Source organism: Eulemur rufifrons, chromosome 19, assembly GCF_041146395.1.
Source record: "Eulemur rufifrons isolate Redbay chromosome 19, OSU_ERuf_1, whole genome shotgun sequence".
Classification (NCBI taxonomy): domain Eukaryota; kingdom Metazoa; phylum Chordata; class Mammalia; order Primates; family Lemuridae; genus Eulemur; species Eulemur rufifrons.
In genome coordinates, this window is record NC_091001.1 from 35994917 (window position 1) to 36019130 (window position 24214).

At 46.1% G+C, this 24214-nt stretch overlaps 1 protein-coding gene across 4 annotated transcripts in view; it reads right to left on the minus strand.

The window, feature by feature from the left end:
* Positions 1-2285: 2285 nt before the first annotated feature.
* NCK2 (NCK adaptor protein 2) overlaps positions 2286-24214 on the minus strand; it is a 132401-nt gene continuing 110472 nt past the window's right edge. For 3 of the 4 annotated variants that reach the window (XM_069494037.1, XM_069494036.1, XM_069494035.1), the window contains 2 exons: positions 16728-17449; positions 2325-3673 (listed from right to left, as the gene is read on the minus strand). In XM_069494037.1, coding sequence (XP_069350138.1) covers positions 3479-3673; positions 16728-17449 — 917 coding nt within the window. In that variant the 3' untranslated portion in view covers positions 2325-3478. Of the gene's footprint in view, positions 3674-16727; positions 17450-24214 lie in introns of all 4 variants that reach the window. The other variant, XM_069494034.1, reaches the window with a different exon arrangement.

Here is a 24214-nt window from a genome sequence, read left to right on the forward strand (position 1 = left end):
TCAGTTCCAAGACTGCTAAGTAAGAACCACGCCGAGGGCCTGATGGGGCCAGCTTTTCACTGGGGCCCTCTGAGGACATCTGCAGCTAACAGGGTCCAGATGAGTTCCAGGCACGGAGAAATGGCGAGCAGAGCCTGGGACACAGGCAGGCCTGCCAGGCATCCATTACTGTTTGTGGCATGTCGCACAAAGCACCTTCACCTGGGCTACCCCAGGTACCCTGCGGATTGCGTGGAGGGACAGCAGCCCCACTTGGCTTGTGAGCAAACCCAGAAAAGCAGGGTGATTTGCTTGAAATCTCAGGGCTGATAAGGCTCTGCAGGGCACCACCATGGGGCTCAGCTCCACGCAGGTGCTCCAGTGCCTGGGGGTGAACCCACGCCACCTTGCAGGAGGGCAGCTGGCACCCAGGAGGCTGTCAGAACCGAAACAAACGCGTTAATCTCATACTCATACTAACAATAAACAGTGCTGGATTCTAGAGAGAAAACGGCCAAAGCTAGACTCATGTTTATTGAAAAGCAAGATTTAAATATAATACTTTCAAATTTTTCTATCCTTTCAGTTCTGAACTTTGGTCTTAAGACATTATTCTGGCATTGGGCAGTAGGAATGGTGGAAAAGTAGGTTACAAACCAATTAGCACACAGAAACCAAAGACAAAGTTGCACTGGAACCAGAAATGCTTTGTATACCAGCTTCAGTAGTTAGAAAGACTCTAATTATAAGACTTTGATTTGTGATGCACTTTGGGGAAAAAGATGGGACAGTTTTAGCCCCCTAGAAACATCATTTAATAGCATTTGGCCATAAACTGAGTGTGAAGGGCCTGGTGTTTATGTACCTTGATTCAGCAAGATGGCTTGATGTTTATGTAAAACGAAGGCACACTTAAATGCAAACAAGTGAGCAAAGTTTCCCAGCTACAGAATGACTAACCTTTATTGTCCTTTGATATCTGTGCAGAGAGGCAACAGAACAGCAAAACAGGATTTGCTCAGGAAATCTCTGAACATTCAGAAAGGCTGACAGCACAGCCCACCCAGCCAGAGCATCGGTGGCCACACTGCGAACCACATGGGGCCCTACCTCACCCTCCCACTGTCTCCACAGGCTCATCCTGGGACTATCAATCCACCCTCTGCTCGTCCATCTGACTCCAGGATATCCCGGGTGCTAGTTGCTTAATAAAAAATAATAACCTTGATCTACCGCAAGCAGCTGGAGAACTCTCACAAGGCAGTTTGTGACAATATCGAAAATAACTGCCAATCACAACTACAGGCCTTAAAGAAGTTCCTGAAACCAAAACGTAAATCAGTCTTCTGTCCTCTCATTACTTGTTTCTTCCCGAATTGCTATGTGTAAATCAAGGTCTTTCAGCCGTCCAGGCACTCAGTATTTAGATGGATTCTGGCATAAGGTCAAATGTCACACACAACAGTGAGACCTGGAAGAGTTTGCAAGACTTTTTTCCTCCGGTAAGGTACATAGGTTATGTTGTCTAAGGTAACGATGTGCCTCACCCACTTGAATGTCTACTCACACATGATTGGGTATTGCCAACCTAAGATACCAGGCACCAGATTTCTATTTTATTATAATCAAGAGCAGCAAAAAGATACAACGAACTCACAGGGAACAGGAATGGTAGAGTATGCTAAAGTCTCCTGAAACACCTCATTTCTCTTGAATTCCTCCCTAGGCTGGGGTTGGAAGGGCACAGCCTGGAGCAGACCCTGGGCTTTGCATCCTGCTCTACCGTGCAGCAGCCACGTGTCCTTGTGTATCTACTTTGTGCCTCACTTTCTCCATCTGTAAAATGGGGATGATGGCAGGATGCACTTCACGGGGTTGTGACAGGAAACAAGTGAGGACACAGGGCTCGGGGCCTGCGGCAGGAGAATCTGCATTCCTGGTGCCTGACACATCGTGGCAGTTCAATAAACGCTCAGTGACTGAGAGGACAGACGCGAGACATCAGTGGAGGGCCACACTGGATGTGAGAACTCCGGCTGACAGCAGTTTGGTAAGACATTGCTCAAGAAATAATTTCCTTAAGACCAAGCTTGAGATGCTGGGTTCTCTTGGAAGTTCACTAATTAAAACTTATTATTTCAATATACAAAAATGGTGGCAGAAAAAGAAAACACACAGGTTAATAAATTGGTTAAGCTCATCTCTAAAAATGTTTCCCAGCTGGCAATGAGCATTCAGTTAAATGCTGCAGTAATTACTTTCCCATAACTGAGTCAGAGTTTTCCCAAAGATAAACACACACAGTCTTGTCATAATACTTTTTTTTATTACAATATCCAAAAAAACTGGGTATGCAAGTTTAGGGGATCCCAAGACCCCTTCTTCAATTGTAGGAATGTGCCATCTCAAGACTGTATATTTTAACTATAAAGAAGTTCAAATGTAAAGGAAAAAGAAAATGCAATTTCTTCATAAACATTCTGTGTGTCTCTTACTACCAATCACATATTGTAAACCCTGAAAATTTCCCTGTAAAGCAAATAATATATATAGAGAGTGAGTGTGTGTGTGCGCACGTGTGTGTGTGTGTGTGTGTGTGTGTGGTGTTGGTAGCGCCCCTTCCCCAAAGATCAGCTGTTTTCCTTAATCATCTGTATTAGTGTCAATAAACGGCTACAGATACATATTTCTTTGAGAATTAAATACATAATTGTGAAATTCAAACAAGCCGAAGGGCAAGAGGAAAAAGCACTATGTGGATGGCACATATGAGGGTAAATTACGAAAAACATCTGTCTTTCTGAGTCACTGGTTTCCTCTTCTGCAGACTGACTTCCAGGGAAATTCTTTCTTTATTGCAAGCACAGCCCCAAAGGCACTGGACAGCTTCCTCGCCGCCGTCTCACCCGGTGGTTCCAGTATTGCTATGAGCAAACGTGTTTGCTCCCTGCAGAGTCCGGGAGCCACGTAAGGGCACAGGGCACAGAACAAGGGTTGCTGGGACCCGGGAGCCTTCGCACCTGCTGCCTGGCATGCAGAGAGCCCCAAGCTGGGGACACCACCCTCGGAGTGTACTGTGGCTCACTCCCTTGCTAAGCGCGGCTTCGGTGTGCTCCTGCTGCGCCCAATGTCTTTTAAACGAGGGGTTCTGTTAGCATGAACAATTTGAATAGACTAGCACTGTCGCCAATTGAAAAGGAATAAAGTGAACAAGCTCATCCCTGTTCCTCCTCCCCTTCTCTAAAACTGGCTGGGATTGGGGGTGGCTGGACCAGGGTCGTGAGGGCCTGGATGGCAACGGGAAACCAACCTACCAACCAACCCGAACAGAAAGATAGACTAGGCAGAGGGGGCCGACTAGGACGACCCACTGGCAGGGCAGAGCCTCCATGCAGAGCCGGGTGGGTGGCGCTGCTGGGGCGACCTGACTGCTGGGCTCTGGGGAGGTGATGGCACCGAAGCCTGGAGCTGGTGGGCTGCAGGGCCGCGGGCACCAACGTCACTGCAGGGCTCTGACGAGGTAGAGCTTCTCCCCATGCTCGCTGGTGAAGATGGGCGCCTTTTTGTAGTGTTCCACCAGCTCGTCCATGGTGTGGAATCGTCGCTGCCCAATGCAGTAGACATTGTCCACGAGCTGCACCTTGAAATGTTTGTTCTTCCCTGACGCTTTCAGAGACACGGAGAAGTCACTGGGCTGGGGAGGAAACAGAACACGAGTGACAACCGGGCACGGCAGGAGAGGTCTGTCCCTGTGTGACTACCAACTATTTAGGGTACAACTATCTGAATCTTCCACTTAACTAAATCCACACCACCATTCGCTCAGACGTCTGGGCCTCTGTTGCCCAGCTACTAGGGCATCTGACGTTCAGAATGACACGGATGCAGCCCAAGACTCTGAAGTTCTGCATCAGAAACAAGTCTTGAGTTTGCTTACCTCAGTTTTGGCACTAAATGCATTTTAGTTATTTGAACAGTGGACACTCATTGTGGAATGTACAACACCTGTGCTAACCTGGGTGCTCAAGAAGCTTGAATTTTTTCATTCCCCAAACTATTTTTTGGGGAATAACGTCCATCCTGGGAATTTAATAAGACGGGTTTGTATACAGGTGCCAGCTAGAATCTCTTCTTCTGACTCCTAACACTATTAGAATTAAGCCATCGAAAATTTTTTAATTCTAAGCATTTAAAAATATTAAGAGCAGTGGAAAATTCTGGTTGCATTTTAAACATAGTTCCTAATATCCTAGAGGGGGCTGCACTGTGGTTCGAGTACAGATTTTACTGAGAAATATTTAAATTCTGTAATATGTCAGTGCCTTATTTATATTTGGGTCTATTTTAGAAATATGTCATTGTTTTAATTAAAACTGGTCTTTTAACTCATTTACTGAAAAACATGCAAGAAAGACACTGAATGAGGAATATTCTTTGTAAAAAATATATATATTAATTCGATAAGTAACAATTACTGAACACAAACTACATACCAGGCGGGCTGGGCCCTGGATGCGTCCATGTGTGGGTGGGGACATAAGTGTGAATAGCAAGTGACAACCCAGTGGGGCAGCAGATAAATAAGGAGATGGACTTACAGTTGCCAACTGTGTTAAGTTCTACAGAAAAAAGGAGAGTTGCATGAGAGAGAACGAGCTAGGGAAGGAAAACTAAGAGTGTGTGTGTGTGTGTGTGTGTGAGAAGGCGTGAGAAAGCATGTATGTGTAGTGTGAGTATGTGTGCATAAGTGTGAATGTATGCATGGGTGTGTGTGCACACGAGTTTGTTGGGGGGTCAGGAGAGACCTCTGAGAAAGTGCAGCTGAGCCTGGGCTGCGCGAGGCGTGGGCTGGTGTGGGACTTCTTGAGGAATCGGGACCTGCTTCTTCTGCAGCACCAAGGGGTCAGTGTGGCTAGGGGAGGGGAGGGTCCCTGGCTTCCCTCAGTGGCCTCAGAATAAAGCCCACCTGGCCCCTGCCTATGGTCCCAGTCCTTCAGGCTAGACTATGTCCCCTCCCCCGCCGCCCACCGTCACTCCTATTCATGTTGTTCTTGGGGCCACCCTCTGTCCCACTCCTTGGTCGAACATTCCCTTGATGCTTAGCTCAAACGGAGCACTGCCCTTAAGAAGCTTCGCTGGCCCCACACAAGGCACACTCTCCCCCCCAGCTTGCTACACAGCATCAGGTCACACCCTGCCAGTGGCAGGACCACAGCCTAACGCAGTTCTCCACGGAAGTCCTAGACCTGCTTTCTGCCTTTCCGGATGCCCAGGGACTTCAAGCGGCTGAGGACCCAGCAGGGCCACCTCCCAGCAGGACCTCCGGACAAAGCTAACAAGGGCCCAGGCTACTGTCTCTCACCCTGAAATCATAAAAGCCCAAATAAGAAACGCTTACTCACTCCTCCTACACTAATGATGACAAGGGGAATGGATGTCTGAGAAAATCCAAACTGTGCAGGGCAGCTGTGCGTACCCACCAGCCACAGCTGTCAGCATACACGAAAGGACACTCGTATTTACAGTTTGTATTTTCACATACCTCTGCCCAAAACAGACCACGTAAGAACAAATCTTTGAGGGAAAGGCCCCATCTTATCTCCATGCTAAACCAAGGGGCTGACGTCTTGGAGGCATTCCAGGAAATGCTCCTGGATGAAACTTCAGGAAGAGCCTGGAAGGTTTATCTCAGATTAGGTCTCAGGCTACAGGCTATTTTCAGAAACCCAGCCCCTAGCAGGACGGGAGGATTGGGAGAGACACAGAACTTGAATTTTATTTCAGTGGATCATAGAACCCTGATGCCACGGATGACGATGTCAACCAGCCCTATCAACATGACATGCTAGGTGATCACGTGATGGCACGATTCTCAGATCATTACTATTTTCCCAGGACGGAACAACCAGATGGATGCAAGCCAGCCTCGCCGTTCTCAGTATTACCACCCACGTTAGGTGCTATGTGTGGCTTTGAAAGTAAAATAAACTAAAACAGGTCCTGCTCCATAGGTACACCACATGCCGGCAAGGCCCAGGGCATGTGCGCCACCGGCATGGTCACTGTGTTATCAGTCCTTGAGGATTAGGAGAATCACCAGGGCCAATCACACAGCACTGTGTACAACAATATATATGTTATGAACCACTCAATCCTCTCCTGATGGCTCCAGGTTTTCTTTAAACACTTATTGAAACTTATTCTAGTTTCAAGTTCCTTGCTATTAGTATTCTTACAAGCATGTATACTCTGTGCTGTAAGTTGCGCCTTTAGAATAAGATGGAGGGTGATGATCTCACTTTTATAGTTTACCATGAGCCAGGTGCTGTGCTGGTGTTACAGATACTTCAATCAACTCATAGATAAAGCGGCATTTTTAGTGGTTGCAGCATGGGAGTGAGTTGCGGTAAATACATGATACACCCGGATTTTAATTAAGCCAAATGATTAACAGATGACTTTCCGAATAGGGAAATTTGCTTTTAATTTAAGCTCCTTAATTTAACATCACGGTGTGTTTGTGTGTGCATGCCCGTTTGTATGCATGTGTGTGTTACAGCAGTGAAATGGACACAGCAGAAAACGTCATTTTTAATTTCCTGGGCTCCTGAGCAGAAACCTTAAAGTGAAGGACACAGAGCCAACTTATGCCAAGCAGGAGTGCTGAAAGTTTGGAAGTGTTCTTGGTTCAAACAGAGTAGATTTTCTGCAGGAAATGTGAAAATGAACACCCTGTACACTAACATACACTGCTATAAGTTGCCGCTGAACACCTTGAAATGAAGTCTGAAGACAAACTAGACTGGTGGTGCTCCGTGTGCTCCCAGCACCAGCAGCAATGGCCTCATCCAGGAGAGAAAGGCGAACTCTCAGGCCCTGCCCCGCCTGTGTGCGAACCCCCAGCACCCTGTGTTTAATGAGACCTCCAGGGGATCCTGACGTGGTTTGAGAACTGAAATAAAATTGGGGCCAACCACCAGCAGTGCTGGAGCCACCAGAACAAGAGGAGAATTTGACCTTTGCACAGAGGAGCCCATGCTGGAGAGAGCCCGCGGCCGACTCCTCCGCATCTGCGGTACCTTTCTGATTCTGTCCTAAGGAGCCTGCTGTAGACAGTCCCTGTAGGGAATGTCCCCCGCTGGGACAGCTGGGACACTGCTGCAGAGAGTAAGCAAAGGTCTCTTCCCCTCAGATGGAGCCCTGGATCTGATGGTGGTGGAGCTCCTCCCCTCCCAAAATGACCCCACGTCCAGAGAGAGCCTGACGCAGGAGTCCCCAGAAGGAGGCTCTGCCAGCCTTGCTCTCGCTCGCTGTGGCCTTTCCATGCTTTGCTTTCTGTAACGGACTTCAGGAAATCCGATGAAAAAGGAACATGACACACTCGCCCCCTCAGTGGGTACTGCTGCACTGACAGTATGACAGCGTTCTCTAAGTGTAAGCGTGTCAAAGAACTTAACGTGTTCTTGAAACGTGCAGCCCAGATGGCGGCTGAGGCTGAGGTCACCCGAAGGCTCGATGAGGGATGCAGGATCTGCTTCCGAAGTGGCGGGCTCGCACGAACGCTCGGGGGCTCTCTGTGGGGCTGCCAGCTTGCCCTGGAGCAAGTGATCCCAGAGAGAACAAAGAGGCGACCAGGACGCCTTCAGTGACCAGTCTTGGAAGTTGCCCACCCTCACGTCTGCCATGTTCATTCATTACAGGTGAGTCGCTAAGTACAGTCCATGCCCAGGGGCAGAGGAACAGGCTCCCGCCTCTGAAGAAAGGAGTATCAAAGAATTTGTGGACATCTTTTTAAGCCATCACAGATACTACACTCGTTAAAATTTTCAATGGCTAGACTGAAACCTCACCAGACTCAGCCCTGCACCACCTTCTCAGTTTGGAACCTCTGCCCTCCTATTCCCTCCCTTTAATTCCCACCATTGGGCTTCCTCTCCCACTGTCCAAATTTTCCTACCTTTTCCTTCTCCAAACACTGTACTTACTAAGTACACAGTAATTCCTCTGGGCTGATTAGGGACTAATTCTTCAAATTTTGTGATGTTAGACCACCACTTCTTGGTATTTCCTTCTCTGACTATTCCTTGTAAGGAATGATTTTTCTATTCTCATAGTTTATTTATTTTTGTTTTTATTTCAAAATATTAAGGGTGCACAAGTGTTTCTGTTACATGGATACCTTGTACAATGCTTATGTCAGGGTTCTTGGTGTGCCCATCATCAAAACAGTGTTCACTGTGCCCAATAGGTAAGTTTTTAATCCCTCTCATTGTTTTTTAATCGAAGGTTCTGGAGCATTAACAATTAGTACAACCCATTCATTTCAATCTTCTTTTTACTAGGAAGTCATTTTCCAAATGGAATCTGAGGACAATTAACAGGTTGGTAGAAAACCAACCTCTCTCGGGGCCTCTGTCATTGTTTTTGTTTAGGTTTTAGGTCCCCTATTTGAATATAACCCCTCTAAGTGCAAGAACCTGGTTTAACTCCACAGTCCCACACTGGGCACAGAGCAGCATGTGTTCAATGAATATGCTCACTTATGAATCCCTGATTTTAACCACCTTTTCCACTGCTCATTGCTCCAGGCAATTCTTACACCTCATCGCCTTGCAATTCTGCTCATAACAAGCGGGTACTTTTAGGGAACACCAGAGAATACGCTCTTTGGTACTATTTCTTCAGCTTCATCAACTTGATCCATTGCCTCAAATACTTGCTCAAAAGCACCTTTGTGTTTTTATGAAACGGATGCCCTGATCAGATCCGTCTCTCCTCTGCTTGAGATTTAATCATCATTTCTTCATAGAGGGAAAAAATGGATGCCGGGAACAGTCTTTAATATCCTTTATTTCTTCCTCCATCTCTGGGATGCTTAAGTGTTAATGTGATTTTCTGATTTTCTTCTAAGCACAATGGCCATGAGGAAATGAGAGGGGAGGGACGGTCCCTGCTCCAGGTACTCCTGGTTCTTTAATAGCCTTAAAACTTTTCCTTATCTTTCACTTTGACTTTATGAAAAGACGAGAGTTGAAATGCCCTTTGCCGTGACCCACCAGGCCCCCTGTGCAGACTCTGGACACATCGCTGGTCACAGGTGTCTCCAAGCATCCACAGTCTGCAGAGATACTTAACGCTTCCTCCATACCCAAAGAGGGGTCATCGTACTGGCTTCTTATCAAAAGCTATATCATTCTCTCCTTTTGGTAAACGGGTATTTTTCTTTTTTTGTTTTTTTTACCGAAGGCACTCTTCTGCTTAGGGAATGGATGCATTTACCAAAAACATTTCAGAACCAATGGATTAGAGGCAAATTGTGTTCCACCAATTAATAGTTTCTCTGTTCTTATCTCAGAAAAACCACCTTTCAGTTTTACCTATTAGGTCACCCTCCCTAGTTGTCTAATAAATATAGTTTTCTTTTAATCAAAATGGACTTCCTGTCTGTACTTACGCCACCAGCTGTCAACTGACACTATTCTGTTTTTATACATCAGATTACTTCTTCCTTACCCCAAGTGTGACTGGCCTCACCAGCATTTTCCATTTTCCTACAGATTTGTCTATGAAATATTTACTCCACAGGCCTGAAGCCAATGCACGTGTGACACGATCAAATATTCATCTTATTAGCATCTGAAATAAACTTAATGACATAATCAAAGAAAAAAATCAACCATCAACTACAGAACAGCCCTCAAAGTCCCATCTACTTGGTCTAGGAAAACAGAACTTTCACTGTCCACGTTCAAGTCTGTTTGTGCCGCATGTTTATCCCTCCCTGCCCCCCAAACATATTTTCAAAAGTTACACGTAAATGCCTCAGCGTGTAGGCCTTCTAATACTGTGCTTGTCATGCTTGGTTTCTTCACAGTGTCGCATGTGGTGTGACTAAGAGATAATCAATAATTTGAGCTGGAGTGTTACCGTGTAACAAACAGTGTTCAAAAGGGCTTGAACCAAGTGCACAGTCCACAGGCCAGTGGTTCTCAAATCTGAGCATCAAACTGACTTGTTCAAACTGCGGCTGCAGAGCCCCCCACCCCCCACCCCGCAGAGATTCCGGTTCAGCAGGCTGGGGCGGGGCCTGGCAATCTGCATTCTAGCAAGTTCCCTGGTGACGCTGCTGCTGCTGGTCTGGGACCACACTTTGAGGACTACTACCATGGAAGCTGAGGGAAATTTTACGTCAGTATCCGCCCACTCACTTTCGGAAGCACCGTGCTCGATTCTGGTAATGACTGTTCTCCAAAGACGATAATGCCATTGGGATTTTTCAAGCAGTGAAAGAGAATGCAGTATGGAAGACGGGTGAACAGACCAGTAAGCATACGATTCCACTATCAGTTATTACACACCAAGTCTAACTTCTAGAGAACGCTCTCTGTGCTGTAAACTCCACGGGGCTCTGAAAGTCTATTTTATTACCCTGTGCTGCTCTTGCTATGCTATAAAGGCCACATTAAGAAAATGTTTAGTAATAGTGCCATAAGAAACATCCCCAGTTGAAAGACTGCAAACCGAAATACAACACAAAAGGTGAGAAATACGCCTGCCAAGTAAAGACAAGCAAAATGAGAAGCTGAGATTAAAAGGTTATGTGCTTATACAAATCAAAACCACAACGAGCTACTACTTCGCACCCCTTAGAATGGCCATTTTATACACACACACACAAACACACACACACGGAGTCATGTGCTGCTTAATGACAGGGATATGTTCTGAGAAACACATCATTTGGCGATTTCGTTGTTGTGCAAACATCATAGCATGTACTTACATAAACTAGATGGTACACAGCCTACTACACACTGTTAGTGGGGATGTAAAATGGTGCAGCAGCTGTGGAAAATAGTATGGCAGTTCCTCAAAAAAATTAAACACCGAATTGCCACTTGATCCACCAATTCCACTTCTGGGTATATACACCAAAGAACTGAAAGCAGAAACTTGAAGATATATTTGTATACCCATGTTCACAGCAGCATTATTCACAATAGCTCCAAATGGCCATGGACAGATGGCTGGATATACAAAATGTGGTCTATCCATACAATGGAATATTATGCAGCCTTGAAAAGGAAGGGAATCCTGACACATGCTACAACATGGATGAACCTTGAGGTCACCATGCCAAATGAAATAAGCTAGTCACAAAAAGACAAATACTGTGTGATTCTACTCATGAGGTACCTAGCGCTGACAGATTCATAGAGACAGGAAGTAGAAGATGGGCTGCCAGGGGCTGGGGGGTCTTTAACGGGTGTAGAGTTTCAGTTTGGGAGGATGAAAGAGTTGTGGAGATGGATGAGGGTGATGGTTGCACAATAATCTGAATGTACTTAATACTGAACTGCACACTTAAAAATAGTGAAAATGCTAACTTTTGTGTTATACATATTTTGCTACAATAAGAAATAATTTTAAAAGGTTATGTGCTTGTCTGAAAAGATCTGTGATATTCTGGTGGAAACATAAGGAAACCAAAGTGTGGTGGTGGGCGGAGGACACTGCGGTACCGTCTAGGGCCGGAGGAGATGCTGAAGGAAGTGGGGAGGGCACAAAGCCGCTATGCAGCACCTCCTAGTGAGGGCACAGCAGTGGTGCAAAAGAGCTCTTGGTGACTAGTTGAGGCTTTTCTTGGGGACCAGGGGACAGCTAGCTAGAGAGCTATCCCCACACAACAATGATCCAAGAACTTTCTGAATATTAAGACTACTACTGGCAGATGCATACTTACATTCTTCTTTAAACCACTACACCTTTCAAAAATGCTACAAGAATCCTGACTTGCTCTGGCAGTTAGTAAAATACTTTAGAAACCATCTCTCTTGGCCCAGTACTTTCCTACCACAAATAGTGAGACCAAAACATAAACAAATTGCAGAGGCAAAGCCCCACTTGTGTTTCAGGAGAAGAAGTGTGTGCTTACATGCCAGGTGCTTGCCTACGAGCTGCATGTACATACACATCCTCCCTTCAGCCAAGGGAGGCCAGTGTGAAGGCTGGGGGTGGCTGGTGCTTTCCATAAACACTCAACAAGCTGCCCACTCCCTGTGACCACATCCACAGTGGGAAACACCCGATGGAAGGAACGGTTAGTTAGGGCGTGCCTGCTGGGGGCCCTGCAGTGCCACTTGTCCCCACCTCCTTCCCCAGTCTGTATCACACATCTCTGTGTGTTTGTTGTTAAAAACAAAAAAAGTACACTTCAAAGAAACCCGATATTTTCTATGATGTTATCTCATTGCTGATTTAAGTGGAATGATCGTCAGATTGCCAGAAAGGTATGGCCCAATTTTTACTTCTTCCATAAGCCAAAGGGAAGTCTAAATCTATAAGGCAAAACGTAGTCCTAGATTTTTCTGCAGCTGCAGCTGCAATTTTAACCCAATGCGTGATGACCAAAGAGTGCTCACTAAAGGAGGCCGGCACATCCCCAGCTTCTGGGAAGGATGGGGAGCCGTGGTCCCAAAAGAAGTTATGACCAACACACCAATCAGGTTTGCTACTGATTATATTAAAAGAACCAGCTTTCAATAAGACACCTGTATTCACAGATCCCAGTAGCTAGTGTGCTGTTTGTTTTGTTTTATTTTTTTTGAGATGGGATCTCATCTAGTGCAGTGGTGTCATACCAGCTCACTGCAACCTCAAACTCCCAGGCTAAAGTGATCCTCCCGCCTCAGCCTCCCACGTAGCTGGACTGCAGGTGTGCACCACCACGCCTGGCATTTGTTTTAAAGGTGAGTGTTGAACAGTAGCCAGGACCGAGGAGGCAGCATCACTGAGGGCTCTAACCCATCTGAGAATCAGGCAATGAGCACTAAACTTCCAGATCAGAGCCTGTACTACATGATCCTATAGATCCTTCTATTTTTAAGAATTAAATATGCTTACAGTTAGAAATATTACAGAAATCCAGACTTAAAACTTCCATTTGGTACTGGGCAAAAAGCCTGGCAATTAAAAATAACTTATCTTTGAAACTGGAAAGATGCCTACAGGCACTGCTCACAGTAACCTAAGCTTTTTCTTAATGTCAACTCTGAATCCCTTTTAAAAAAAGGATTCGTTCTGTGAAGTTTGGATTCAGTCGAGGGGCTGCACTTGGGGACCTGGAGGGCCACACGAGGCCTTGGGACCACATGTTCCCCACCTCTGGATGGAATGATGACATTGCCTGAAAAAAGAGTTTTGGTTAGAAATTATGACTTTTATAAGAAACTTTATAATTTTAAAAATACAGAAATGAACTCTTCTAATTCTTTTACTGACCAAATAATTTCATTAAATTAAGAAAAAAAGAGGAATGAAACACTTGTCTAATTTCCGTGTAGCCAATATGTGCATTAAATTATCCTTAGCATGAGAGTTTTTCTCTGTTGGAAACAAATCTGTTATATGACAAAAAAATTAGCATCTAAATACTATTGTGGGAAATAACAAATACAAGGGAAAACATGATCTCGTTGGTATCTAAAGTCTTTCAGAAGAAAGTGGCTTCCTAAGCCTTTGGCTGACGCTGTCCTGCAAAGTCACTCTGGCCAGCTCTGCACATTTTCAGACCTCATCCTAGTTGTGATCTGTCGCTTTCTGAACAACCTTTACAAGCAAGGGGGACGTAGCAACTGAGAAAATACAATACCGATGACTTGCACAGCTTACCGGAAATCTAGTTAAGGGTGTCTGTAAACTCTAAGTACAGCTTTCTAGCCATAGCCACAGAATCAATGTAGACAAAACATATTAAAAATTTATGATAAGCACACATATTTCTGAATTTTCTAGATTTAAGGAAGTATGGCTCACAGGTAGAGGTATGAACATGAAATATGAAGAATAAAAAACAATACTGTGTCACCTTTAGCTGCCAACGATAAGTGACAAGCGTAGATAAGAGAGGAGAGCAAGGGAGGAAGAAGAGATGGAAGAAAGAACAAACAGTAGGTACCAAGGTCAGGACAGGACAGAAAGAGAGCCCCAGAGGTTCCTTTGTCCATTCATGAATTAATCCAACATCCATCCTACAGACACTTCTGAAATACCTGGTGCTTCGCTGACGGTGGATAGTGTATGTAGGATACTGCAATATCTCTGTTTGTTTTCCCTGAAATATGCACCTCTCAATAGCGTCAAACAAAGGTCTAGTTCATTCATACTGGAATCATTCAGGATATTTAAAAAGTTGATACACATCTTGAAAAAACTGTTGTGCTTATTCAGAAGTCAGGCTTCCTCTGCTAACCTCAATTAAAGTCCCAGGCCCAAAAATTGCAAGAGAGGAAAAGGAAATTAAATGAAGATATCTGCCTCTGAGTCCTGGAAGGAGGCTCAACCCCTCAGATTATCTTTCTGTCCTGGCATACCATGACATGTGATTATGTCAGACTGTGAACCTAAGGGCTCTTGGTGGCCGGGTGGTGGCTGTGAAGCCAGGCTCTAACCTAAGAAATGCCAAAATGAACACGAAAAAAGACAAGGGGGAGGGAGTAGGTGGTAGAAAAAGAATAAGCAAGGGAGCTGTCCACTTGTCCACCAGGACAGATCCGTAGCAATTGCGGTGACAGAACAGACCCTGTTGTGAATAGGAAATGCAGCAAACCTGGCCTGGTTCTGCTGTCGGGGAACAAAGCAGCAACACTCCTTAGAGCAGCATCGGCTCAGCACAAGGCATGCATACTAACAGCCAAACATGGCGCACTCCATCAGGACAGGAGCCCTGCACAGCGTCAGGCCACAAGGAACCGCAGATCAAGATGGCACCACTATGTGTGCAGAGCCGATGTGAGTCCCAGTGGAGCCCTGTCTGCCCCCAAACCCCTGGAATTAAAGACCCCAGTACACAATGAACATGTTACTCTTTGGTTTTCCAATAAGGCAGAATGCAAAAAAAAAAAAAAAAAAAAAAAAAAAAAATCTGGAAAGGCTCCTATAAAGATGGTTAAAAGAAAATAAAAACAATTAGTGCTTTAACTATTTAGAAAATAATTTTAGAAAAATTATTCTCTGATAATTCAAGACAAAGGAGACAGTGGGGTGTATTAAAGTCCTGAGACGGAACCCAAATAATGCATATATCCTTCCATACCCAAAAGGATTTGGTCCCCAAGTTCAGATAGTGACCACCATCTGTACATGTTCCACAGAAAAGCCATAGGTCCTCCCTAAGCCCAGCAACCACAGAGGACACCTTTGTCACCTCCCCTTTTCCGAGGTCTTTCCTCGTCTGCCCAAGTCTAGACAGAAAGAACAATGAAGAGGGCCCAATGTTTCCACATTGTGGGGTTTCTTTAGTCCTGCTCCCTTCTTAGAAGTCTCTCTAAATTCAAAATGTTGAAACCACGATTATACTTTTTGACTGCATTATACTTACCCCTTAAGCACGCCGGACTAAGCACTTGATATTATAATTGGTTTTCTAGTGCTTTCTCCAAGTTTCTGCTCGACAGAGTTAAAAGTGCTGCTGTCCTAATTCTCTTAAGGGCTCAAACATGATCTAAAGGAAGCCATGCACAGAGCTTACGTCGAGTGAGAACAATTTAATGTGATGTCTTGCCAGGAATGATAAACTCTGGCAGCTTGATAAGAAAATCTCAGAGTTCAGATTTCAGATGTGGTTAACCGTCAGGCCGGCATGCCTGCCCCAGCACATCTAAAGCTGCCACCAACTCTGAGAAGCTGCTGACACCGCAAAGGAGTCCTGTGTCCACCACCACGATACTCCTCCTGCCTCAGAGAAGAGCAGATCACAGTGGCCTCTCTCTGAAGGGCTTTGAATTCTTCTCAGATCAGTCAACAGGAATCTGGAATGTGCACTCACTTATTGAGTCCTTTTTAGAGGACACAATATATAGTACATACTCACTGTCTTACAGTTTGCACTTAAAAAATGAAAGTGAAGCCTATTAGCACCAATGAAATTCAAGTACACTGGACTCTGTCTTCAAAAGTCTTGTTTTGGGGGTCTTACTACCATAGAAGGTATATTTGGAAAGTTGTCTAGAAATGGATTGTTTCCATAACACAAGGAAAGGCTGCCTCCTGCCGTGTGGGCCCAGTTCTCCCAGCAGGCTTGGCCCTGAGAATGCAAACCCGGCGTGGTCAGATGACCACTGTTGGAAGCGGCTCTGCTATCTGAAGTCAGTGGCCTCGTGCCTCCGATTCACTGCACACACACAAAACTCATCTCTCTCAAGAATCCTCCTCCTCTTTTCAATTCAGCCTTTAAGTGCTTTAAAAGCTTTTCAGAGATGATCTCAGTGGCGCTGCCTGTGGTGGAGATGACCTTGGGATTATGTGGTTTACAAAGAAAAACAAACCCAACAACAAAAGGCCGTGTCAGAAACCAGGCGCCTGTCTCGCAGAGAACACTGTGTGTGCCTCTCTGCATAGAGAAACAAAAGCAAGTCACCAGGGCCTTCCACACACACAATGGGGAAACAGGAGAGAAAATGAGGTTTGAGTCTGTAAAACAGGGAAGGGGAAACCTTAGGAAAGAGGCACAACTACCTTGATAAGCTAAAAACATGTTACGCAAACTCCCATCTCCAGAAGAACGAGTGGCCACGGTGAGCAGGTTCTAAGGCAATGACAGAGTAGCCACCCGTCCTACGCCGTGTTCCTACGTTCTCCCGCTGTTTCGAGTGTATTCCAAAAGGGGCACGGCACACACAGTCACACCGTGCAACACAAACACGCTCGTTGTTCCTGCCTGGCAGGGCCCACAGGCGGAGCGCACTTACCGAGGACTCGCTGTCCCTAATGAGGAAGTCGCCCTCGACGCCCCGCTCGTTGAGGGCGCACTCGGCCTGGTGCCGCGTCACGTTCCCGTAGTACCACTCTCTGCCCGCGAAGCGCCCGCTGGACGAGGGCCCGGTGTAGCTTATCTGCGGGACGTGGGTAGGGTGCAGGGCCGGCCCGTCACTGAGGACCATCACGTAGTTTTTGGGGACGAGGCCGACCTGGCCCCGAGCGTTTTTGCACTTCCACCACTCGGGGTCGTTCTCGGGTTTCTCGATCACCTCCATGGTCTCTCCCTTCTCGAAGTTCAGCTCCTCCTCGGTGACAGAGCTGAAGGGGTACAGCGTCTGCACCACGTGCAGCACGCGCGCGCCCTGCCCGTTGCTGAGCGAGGCGCCCTTGCGCAGGCTCAGGAAGCTCGGGGACTCCGCGGCCGCTTCGTCCGCCTCCTCCAGGACGTAGTTGGAGGGGAACCAGCCGATCTGCCCGTTGTAGCTGCCTCGCCACCAGCCGTCGCTGCACTTCTCCATGACGGTGACGCGAGACCCCTTCACCAGGGACAGCTCATCCTCCCGCTCGGCCACGTAGGCGAACTTGACGAAGGCCGGGATGTTGAGGTCGTAGATGCGGTCGGCGCCGCTGCCATTGGCGGGGTACTCGGCGTCTGTGCTGGGCGTGGGGGACGCGTCCCGCGCGCTCGTCTTCCTGCGCGTCTTGCCGAGGCCTGCGGAGACACAGCAAGGCTCAGTGTGCGCTCGCGGCAACGCCTGCGCCCAGCTCCACCGTGCTTACAAACTATAGTCACCACCAGAAAAATAAAATGTTGGCAGCAGCGTTGGGCGGTTACTGAAAGTTGTACTAAAATCGATCTCTCTTACCCATAAAAAAATGCCGGAGTCCCGGCCACACACAAGATATTAAGAACAGTGGAAAGTTTCCTTTTGCAATGCCATTTTTAGAGAATCTATTGCACCTCAGTTAGAAAACTAAGGTATAAAGGCACAGAAAAAATCGTCTGCATTTTCATATCGGGTGGGAAGTTGGGCTAAATGAATTCAAAGACCCGTCCCAACGCTAAGATGTATCATGTGTCGGCCCCCACGAGCAGCCCAGCCCCGCCGCGCCCCCACCCTCTGTGTCCCCACCTCCTCACCACTGCCCCCACTCCTGGGGCAATCATGGTGCTCCCTCCCCTTGCCTGGTAGCATAATGGCCCTACTGCGCAGAAACCCATGTCTTCACCCTTCTTCTCTTCTTGCAATTCTTCTCTTCTTTCATAAAAGTGGACCAATTTCCCTCAACAGATTGTGAGGAACGAACAGGGAAAAATTAGCTGACACCTTAAATCTAAGGCAAAATTTTTCATATGAGTCAAAACTCACTAGTGGATCATAAAAATCAATTTAATGGGTTGCAACCAACCTGTAGGTATGTGTTGGGTTTAAGGGAATGAAACAGAAAATTTCAGTGCACCCAACACAATTACAGTAAGTATTGTTTCTTCAGTCACAGATGTGAGTACTCAACTGTAATGTGCAACGTCTTTCTTCCTGTGGATGAGGAAAAAAGTTTGAAAAGCCCTAAGGTAAAAATGCCTTAACCCTGTTAAAATGCACAGAATTCTGGAACATTCTAGGGGAAGAAAGCATGTTGGCCCCAGAGCTGGAAACACACCACTGCACAGGCAGGGCTGGCCGCTTCCTCCTCAGCTTTCCCAAGACACGGCTGCTCACCTGTGAGGTCTGCTTCAACCTCTAACTTAGTCAACATGGAGGTTTAGATGGTATGGAAACTGCGCTCACTCATTTGCAAACTTTTTTTCTCTCCAAAATGACACCAAAGGACTTTCACAGGTAGCTTGTACCTCTCTCTCCTTTTCTTCCTCAAACTGGAGTAAAGAGAGAGAGGTCCTAAGAATTATTTGTTTCTCTTGCCTTGCCGAGTAGGCCTGAGTCAAGAGGGTTAAAAGGCTGCATCACAATTGTCTTTGACTGTGGAGCGTTGGGCCACTGTCCCCACAAAATGCAGACTGGCCCCAGGCCTGAGATGCTGCTGCCCTGGGACACGTGCTCAGCTTGGTGCCTGGAGGCACATGAGGTGACATGAAGTGGGCATTCACACAGGTTTTCAAGGGAATATGCCAATCCACTTAAGCTAATGGCTTCTGCTACTTCTTTCTGTACCAAAGCATTTTACTCATGTACACAGGCAACACCAGAGTAAGGCAGAGTGTTAGACCAGGTAGATTTCTACTTTGGGTTAACTTGCTTTACATAAAAACACAAGCCTCAAAACCTTAGAAGTCATCCTTTCATGTGATTTCAAATGCAAGCTAGCTCAACTATGCAATGACAGAGCACCGTGACAATTCAACAGTTTCATAACCCAGAGGTAGACAGTCCATGAAGTAAACAACTGTCTGGAAGGCAGGTGCCCGGGGCTCAGTGAGTAGGTGGCACAGCCCTCATAGAACAGTCAGCACGCTACAGCAGCCGTGGCCAGGCAGAGGACAGCTTTTATTGGTAACAAAGATTTCAAGAAATATAACATTTAAAAATAATCTTTTAATAAACCTTTTCAAATACGTGAATCACAAAAGCTACTTCAGAAAATACCTGTGGAAGAACAGGTGTTAGAATATTCATCAGGACATAAAGGTGACAAGATCAGCAGAAAAGACAATGTTAGATCTTAGCCATCACAGTACACTTTCAAAGACACTTTATAACTGATGTATGATTATGCTAGCTTAGTGACTTTTCACAAAAATATAATAATTTAAATTAATTCGACTACTAAGTTCCTACAACATGCCAGGCACCATCCTAGACTTTGGGAAGAGTAAGATGCAGAAGAGACAGCCTTGTTTCCTGCCTGCATGGAGCTTCTCTACCAAGATGGGAACATTCTATATATACAGCAAGCACGCTACAGGAATTAGCCTATTTTGCTCTAATGTGATCTAAATAGTCTTTGAGGCACTTGGGGAGGGAGCCACAGTATAGGGCTGACTAAGAGGACAGCCCTGGGGAATCCTGAGTTGACCACTTATTAGCTGTGTACTCTTGGTCAAATTACTTCACATCTGTGTCTTAGTTTTATCCCTAAAACGTGGACCAAAAAAGTACTGTATTACTCTATTTGGGCTGCCATAACGAAGTACCACAGGCTGGGTAGCTTAAACATTTATTTCCTCATAGTTCTAGAGGCTGGAAGTCCAAATAAAGTTGCCGCAGGGAAAGAGGCCTCTCTCTCTGCCTTGTAGATGGCGTCTTCTCCCTGTGTCCTCACGTGGTCTGCCCTCGGTGCACGTCTGTGTCCTAATCTCCTCTTCGCATAAGAACACCAGTAAGATTGGATTAGGGCCCATCCTAATGACCTCATTTTAACTGAATTACATCTCTAAAGGCTCTACCTTCAAATACAGTTACATTCTTAGGTATGGGGGAGAGGGGTGTTAGGACTTCAACATGTAAATTTTGTGGGGACACAGGTCAGCACATGACATGTACGTAAGTTCGGATGACATGCCTAAAGCACAGGAAGTGCTCTGTGAATAATAATTACGACTCTTATTAATCGAGCTGAAGCTCTCTTTTAGCTCTGAACAGTATTTTACCGAAAGAGGGCCCGAGTCCTCTTTAAACCACTTGGCCACGATCCTGCCAGTGCCAGATGGCCACCAGAACAGAAGGCTCTCCCGTCGGGCTTTTGGCACCTGGAAAACAAACATTCTTCCATGGGAGCCACGTCATATGTAGCTGCTGGTGTAGGGAAATTCACGAGGCAGGTGCCTGTGGATAGGGAGGGACCTGCCTTTACTGACACCTATGCCACCTGAACCCTCACATCCCCAGTTCTGCAGATGGGGAAACTGAGGTGACAAGAGGTCAAGGCACAAGCTCAACACACACAGCCAGGATTCCATCAGTGTCAAGAAGCTTGGCTCTGCCAGAGCCTGGTAGGAAGCATGATTTCTAATGGAAACTGCACCCAGGACTCTGAATTGGGGAGTTAAGAGCCACTTCTCCCTGCCCCCTCGGGCTCTCAAGCAGAGAGAAACTTTTCCTCTGATCCTGGGGAATCAAAAGGTCCCTACGTCTGAGGATCCAGCAATGAACATTTGGGATAAGAGATGCAGTGTAACAGGCTGGGCCTGGAATAGCAGCTAAGTAGGTCTCCACAGGCTAGGGGGGCGCTGGGTGCGAAACGCTAAGCACAGGACAGAGTTGCCTGGGTTGCTGAGAAACGGGTTCCCATTTCTCCTTTCCCCATTCTTCCCTTACCCTGGTCCTGCCCCCTGGCCACTGTCAGGGTCCTGGGGAACAGAAGGGATGAGCGACCCTAAGTGTTGGCAAAGCAAGATTAATGTGCCTGGCCCTCCCCACTGCTAGGAATATCAGGGAAATAGGGAAAAAGCTGTGGCCGGGGGTAGGGGTGGTTGGGCAAGGTGACTCAGGGGCGGGAGGCAAGAGGCAGATGCCTTTCTGCGGGAGGACAATTAAGGGGTCTGCAAACTGGAGAGTCAGGGCCGCCCTGATGTGGAGCCCGCTCTGGGGGACTCTGCCATCTCCGCCATTCTCCTCTTGCCTGCACTTCATTCACCTGAAGCTGTAACCCAGCCAGGTGGCAGCTGTGAGATCTCAAAGGGAGGGTTTCCGAAGCAGAACAAGCAGCGGTTCACGTGTGTCTCGCGGACAAGAGAGAACCCAGAGGAACTCCAGGCCCCGACTGTCCCGAGGGGCCCAACCCATTACCTTGTAGGTAAAGAGGCAGCCGGGGATTCCACTGCTTCCTCACTCACTCTCTGTGTATACATTTTTTTCACATCATCCACTTCAGCTCTTCTTCTTTCATTAAAGTCACACCACCTTCTTCCAGTTGTGACAGCACACAATTTGAACTCCAATGTGTGTTTTGGATTTTAACAGGATAATGTGATTTTTTTACATGTCTCAACAAGACAGGCAAATCCTCACATCCATTTCTCTAAGACCCAGGCTGTATTTACGTACCATAACTAAGTCACTGTCAACCCAAGCCTCATAGCCCAGAGCCACCATTTTCCAAAGCTGCTGCTCTCTGTCCCGTATTTTAGGAGAACACACTTGCCAGCACTGTCCCTTGAGGCCTATTCACCTTGGGCTCAATAATGAATTCCCAAGCAGCAGACACTGGGCCAGATCCTTCACGCAGACACACTCTCTGTGCGTGAGCCCTCAGCCACACAGAACACCCGGGCAGTTCCAATGCCTGCTATCCTGTCCTTACTGAGGCATGGTACACTAGCGTACTTCAGCAAGGCTCTGGACGAGAGTTCAGATGACATGCTATTCTTCCAATTCTCTAGTCACAAAATCCTACTGTACAGAATTTACCTGGTGCTTGAGCACTTTTATTGGGGGTGCTGCTGCAGCATGCTTTGGATAAATCACATTTTGGATGATCATATCTAGAATGTGACCGTTACAAAATCTCTCCAACGTTGTATATTAGGTGAAGCAAAGTAGCATTTTCTCACAAAGTAATGACTTTCTCTGCAGCTTGCTCAATAATGTATAAACTGCAACATCTTTGCATGAAGAAAGAACAAAAAAGGAATGGAAATTGCTGTGGGGAAAAAAAAGCAAGATGCTATTTCGTGAGACAGGTGCTCAGGAGTGAACAGGATTTTAACTCCTACACCAAAGATTAGGCTCTGAGAGCATTTCAATCTCCTTAAATTTATAATCATAAACTTATGGTATTTAAGATCTAGAAGAAACCTTAGAGATCCACTTGTGTCTGAGTCTGTTGAGGCTGCTATAACAAGGCACCATAAACCAGCTGGCTTATAAACAACAGAGATTCACTTCTCACAGTTGTGGAGGCTGGAAGTCCAAGACCAAGGCCCTGGCAGATTCAGTGTCTGGTGAAGGCCCAATTCCTGGCTCATAAATGGCACCTTCTAACCGTGTCCTCACCTGGCAGAAGGGGTGAGGGAGTTCTCTGGGGTCTCTTTTATAAGGGCACTAATCCCATTCATGAGGGCATCACCCTGATGACCTAATCACATCCCAGTACCATCACATTAAGGGTTACAGTTTCAACATATGAATTTTGGGGGACACAAATATACCATCTACAGCAGCTTGGCTAGGTTTTTTCAGGCTGCTGCTCGGGGGAGAGGGCCTGGGGTCCCGTGTGTGTGTGCACAGACCAGGTGGGGCAGGAGATCCTGTACCTGTTACACCAGCCCCTCCAACACCCCCAGCAGCCGCGATGTTCCATTTGCTTTACACAGGAGCCCTGGGCAGGAGGGCACTCGACAACGTGCTCCACAGATGAGGCGGGTGACGGCGTCGGAAGAGGCTGACACTCGCCCACGGTCTCCCAGGCCAGTCAGCAGCCAGGCTGGACAGCAAGGGCACAGACCTCCTGAGCACAGAGCTGCCGGGATGGGTCAGAGGATGCCAGCAAGCTCCCTCATGGAGCCACTTCCATAGCTACCGCTTTAAAGACCAGACACAATTTATGCAATGACTTTATCTGCACTTAATAATAATAATAAAACATGTGTACTGTAGAGAATAATATTTCTTACTCTATGAGTGGAGAGAAGGCATAATTTTAAGTGGCAAATAGCTGAGTTGGATTTAAAGGTAAACTATACTTTTCTGCTTTTGTGATGATTTTCTGGCATCAAGCTACTGGATCTCTGATCCCAAGTTACATTTTTATTGATGATAATAAGCACATTTTAACTTTCCTGAATAAAATTACATACATTAAAGATTGAGTTCTAATAAAAGCTTGAATATGTCATACATTATTAATGTTAGTAATTTTAAAGTCAAAATCTTTTATATACTCCTTTTAAGATGAAGGGATGTTATAACAGACGACTTTAAAACATGCTCTGACTGTCATCTTCCAGCTGGAGTTCTGGAGATTTAAGATAAAATGTCAAACAAATTTGATAGTTCAGAAATGTATTCAAGCCAATTCATTTAGACAGGGTACACTCAGGTTTTGGGAGCTCTATGGCAAAATCATTTAATTTTTGCAACTAATCAGATCTGTAACATATACCAGATTTAAACAGAAAACTTCCTTGTACTGAAAATGCCATTTATGCTGCATTAAGAATAGAGATTATTGACTTGTGGGGATTTCCCCCACTGAAGTTAGGCCCTATTATTAAAGTCAACCAAAAATCACAGAAAGCTTTTATTGTTATATGCTAAGGAGATGTGACAAGATATGATTAAGGTACAACGTGACCAAAGTAAATTTTCATGTAAGAGTTAGAATATATTTAGTGTTTGGCTTCTAATAACTTTTCATGTTACTGTATGCTCATTTAATTGGCATCTAATTTTTTAGATATGCTGGTAAGAGTAGCTTCCACTATTCAGAGAGTATCCACTGCAAACAGTCATCATCAAAATAGTTGAATAGGTAAGAGAAAAAAACTCAAATTTACTCAACATAAGGGTTTTTTTGAAAG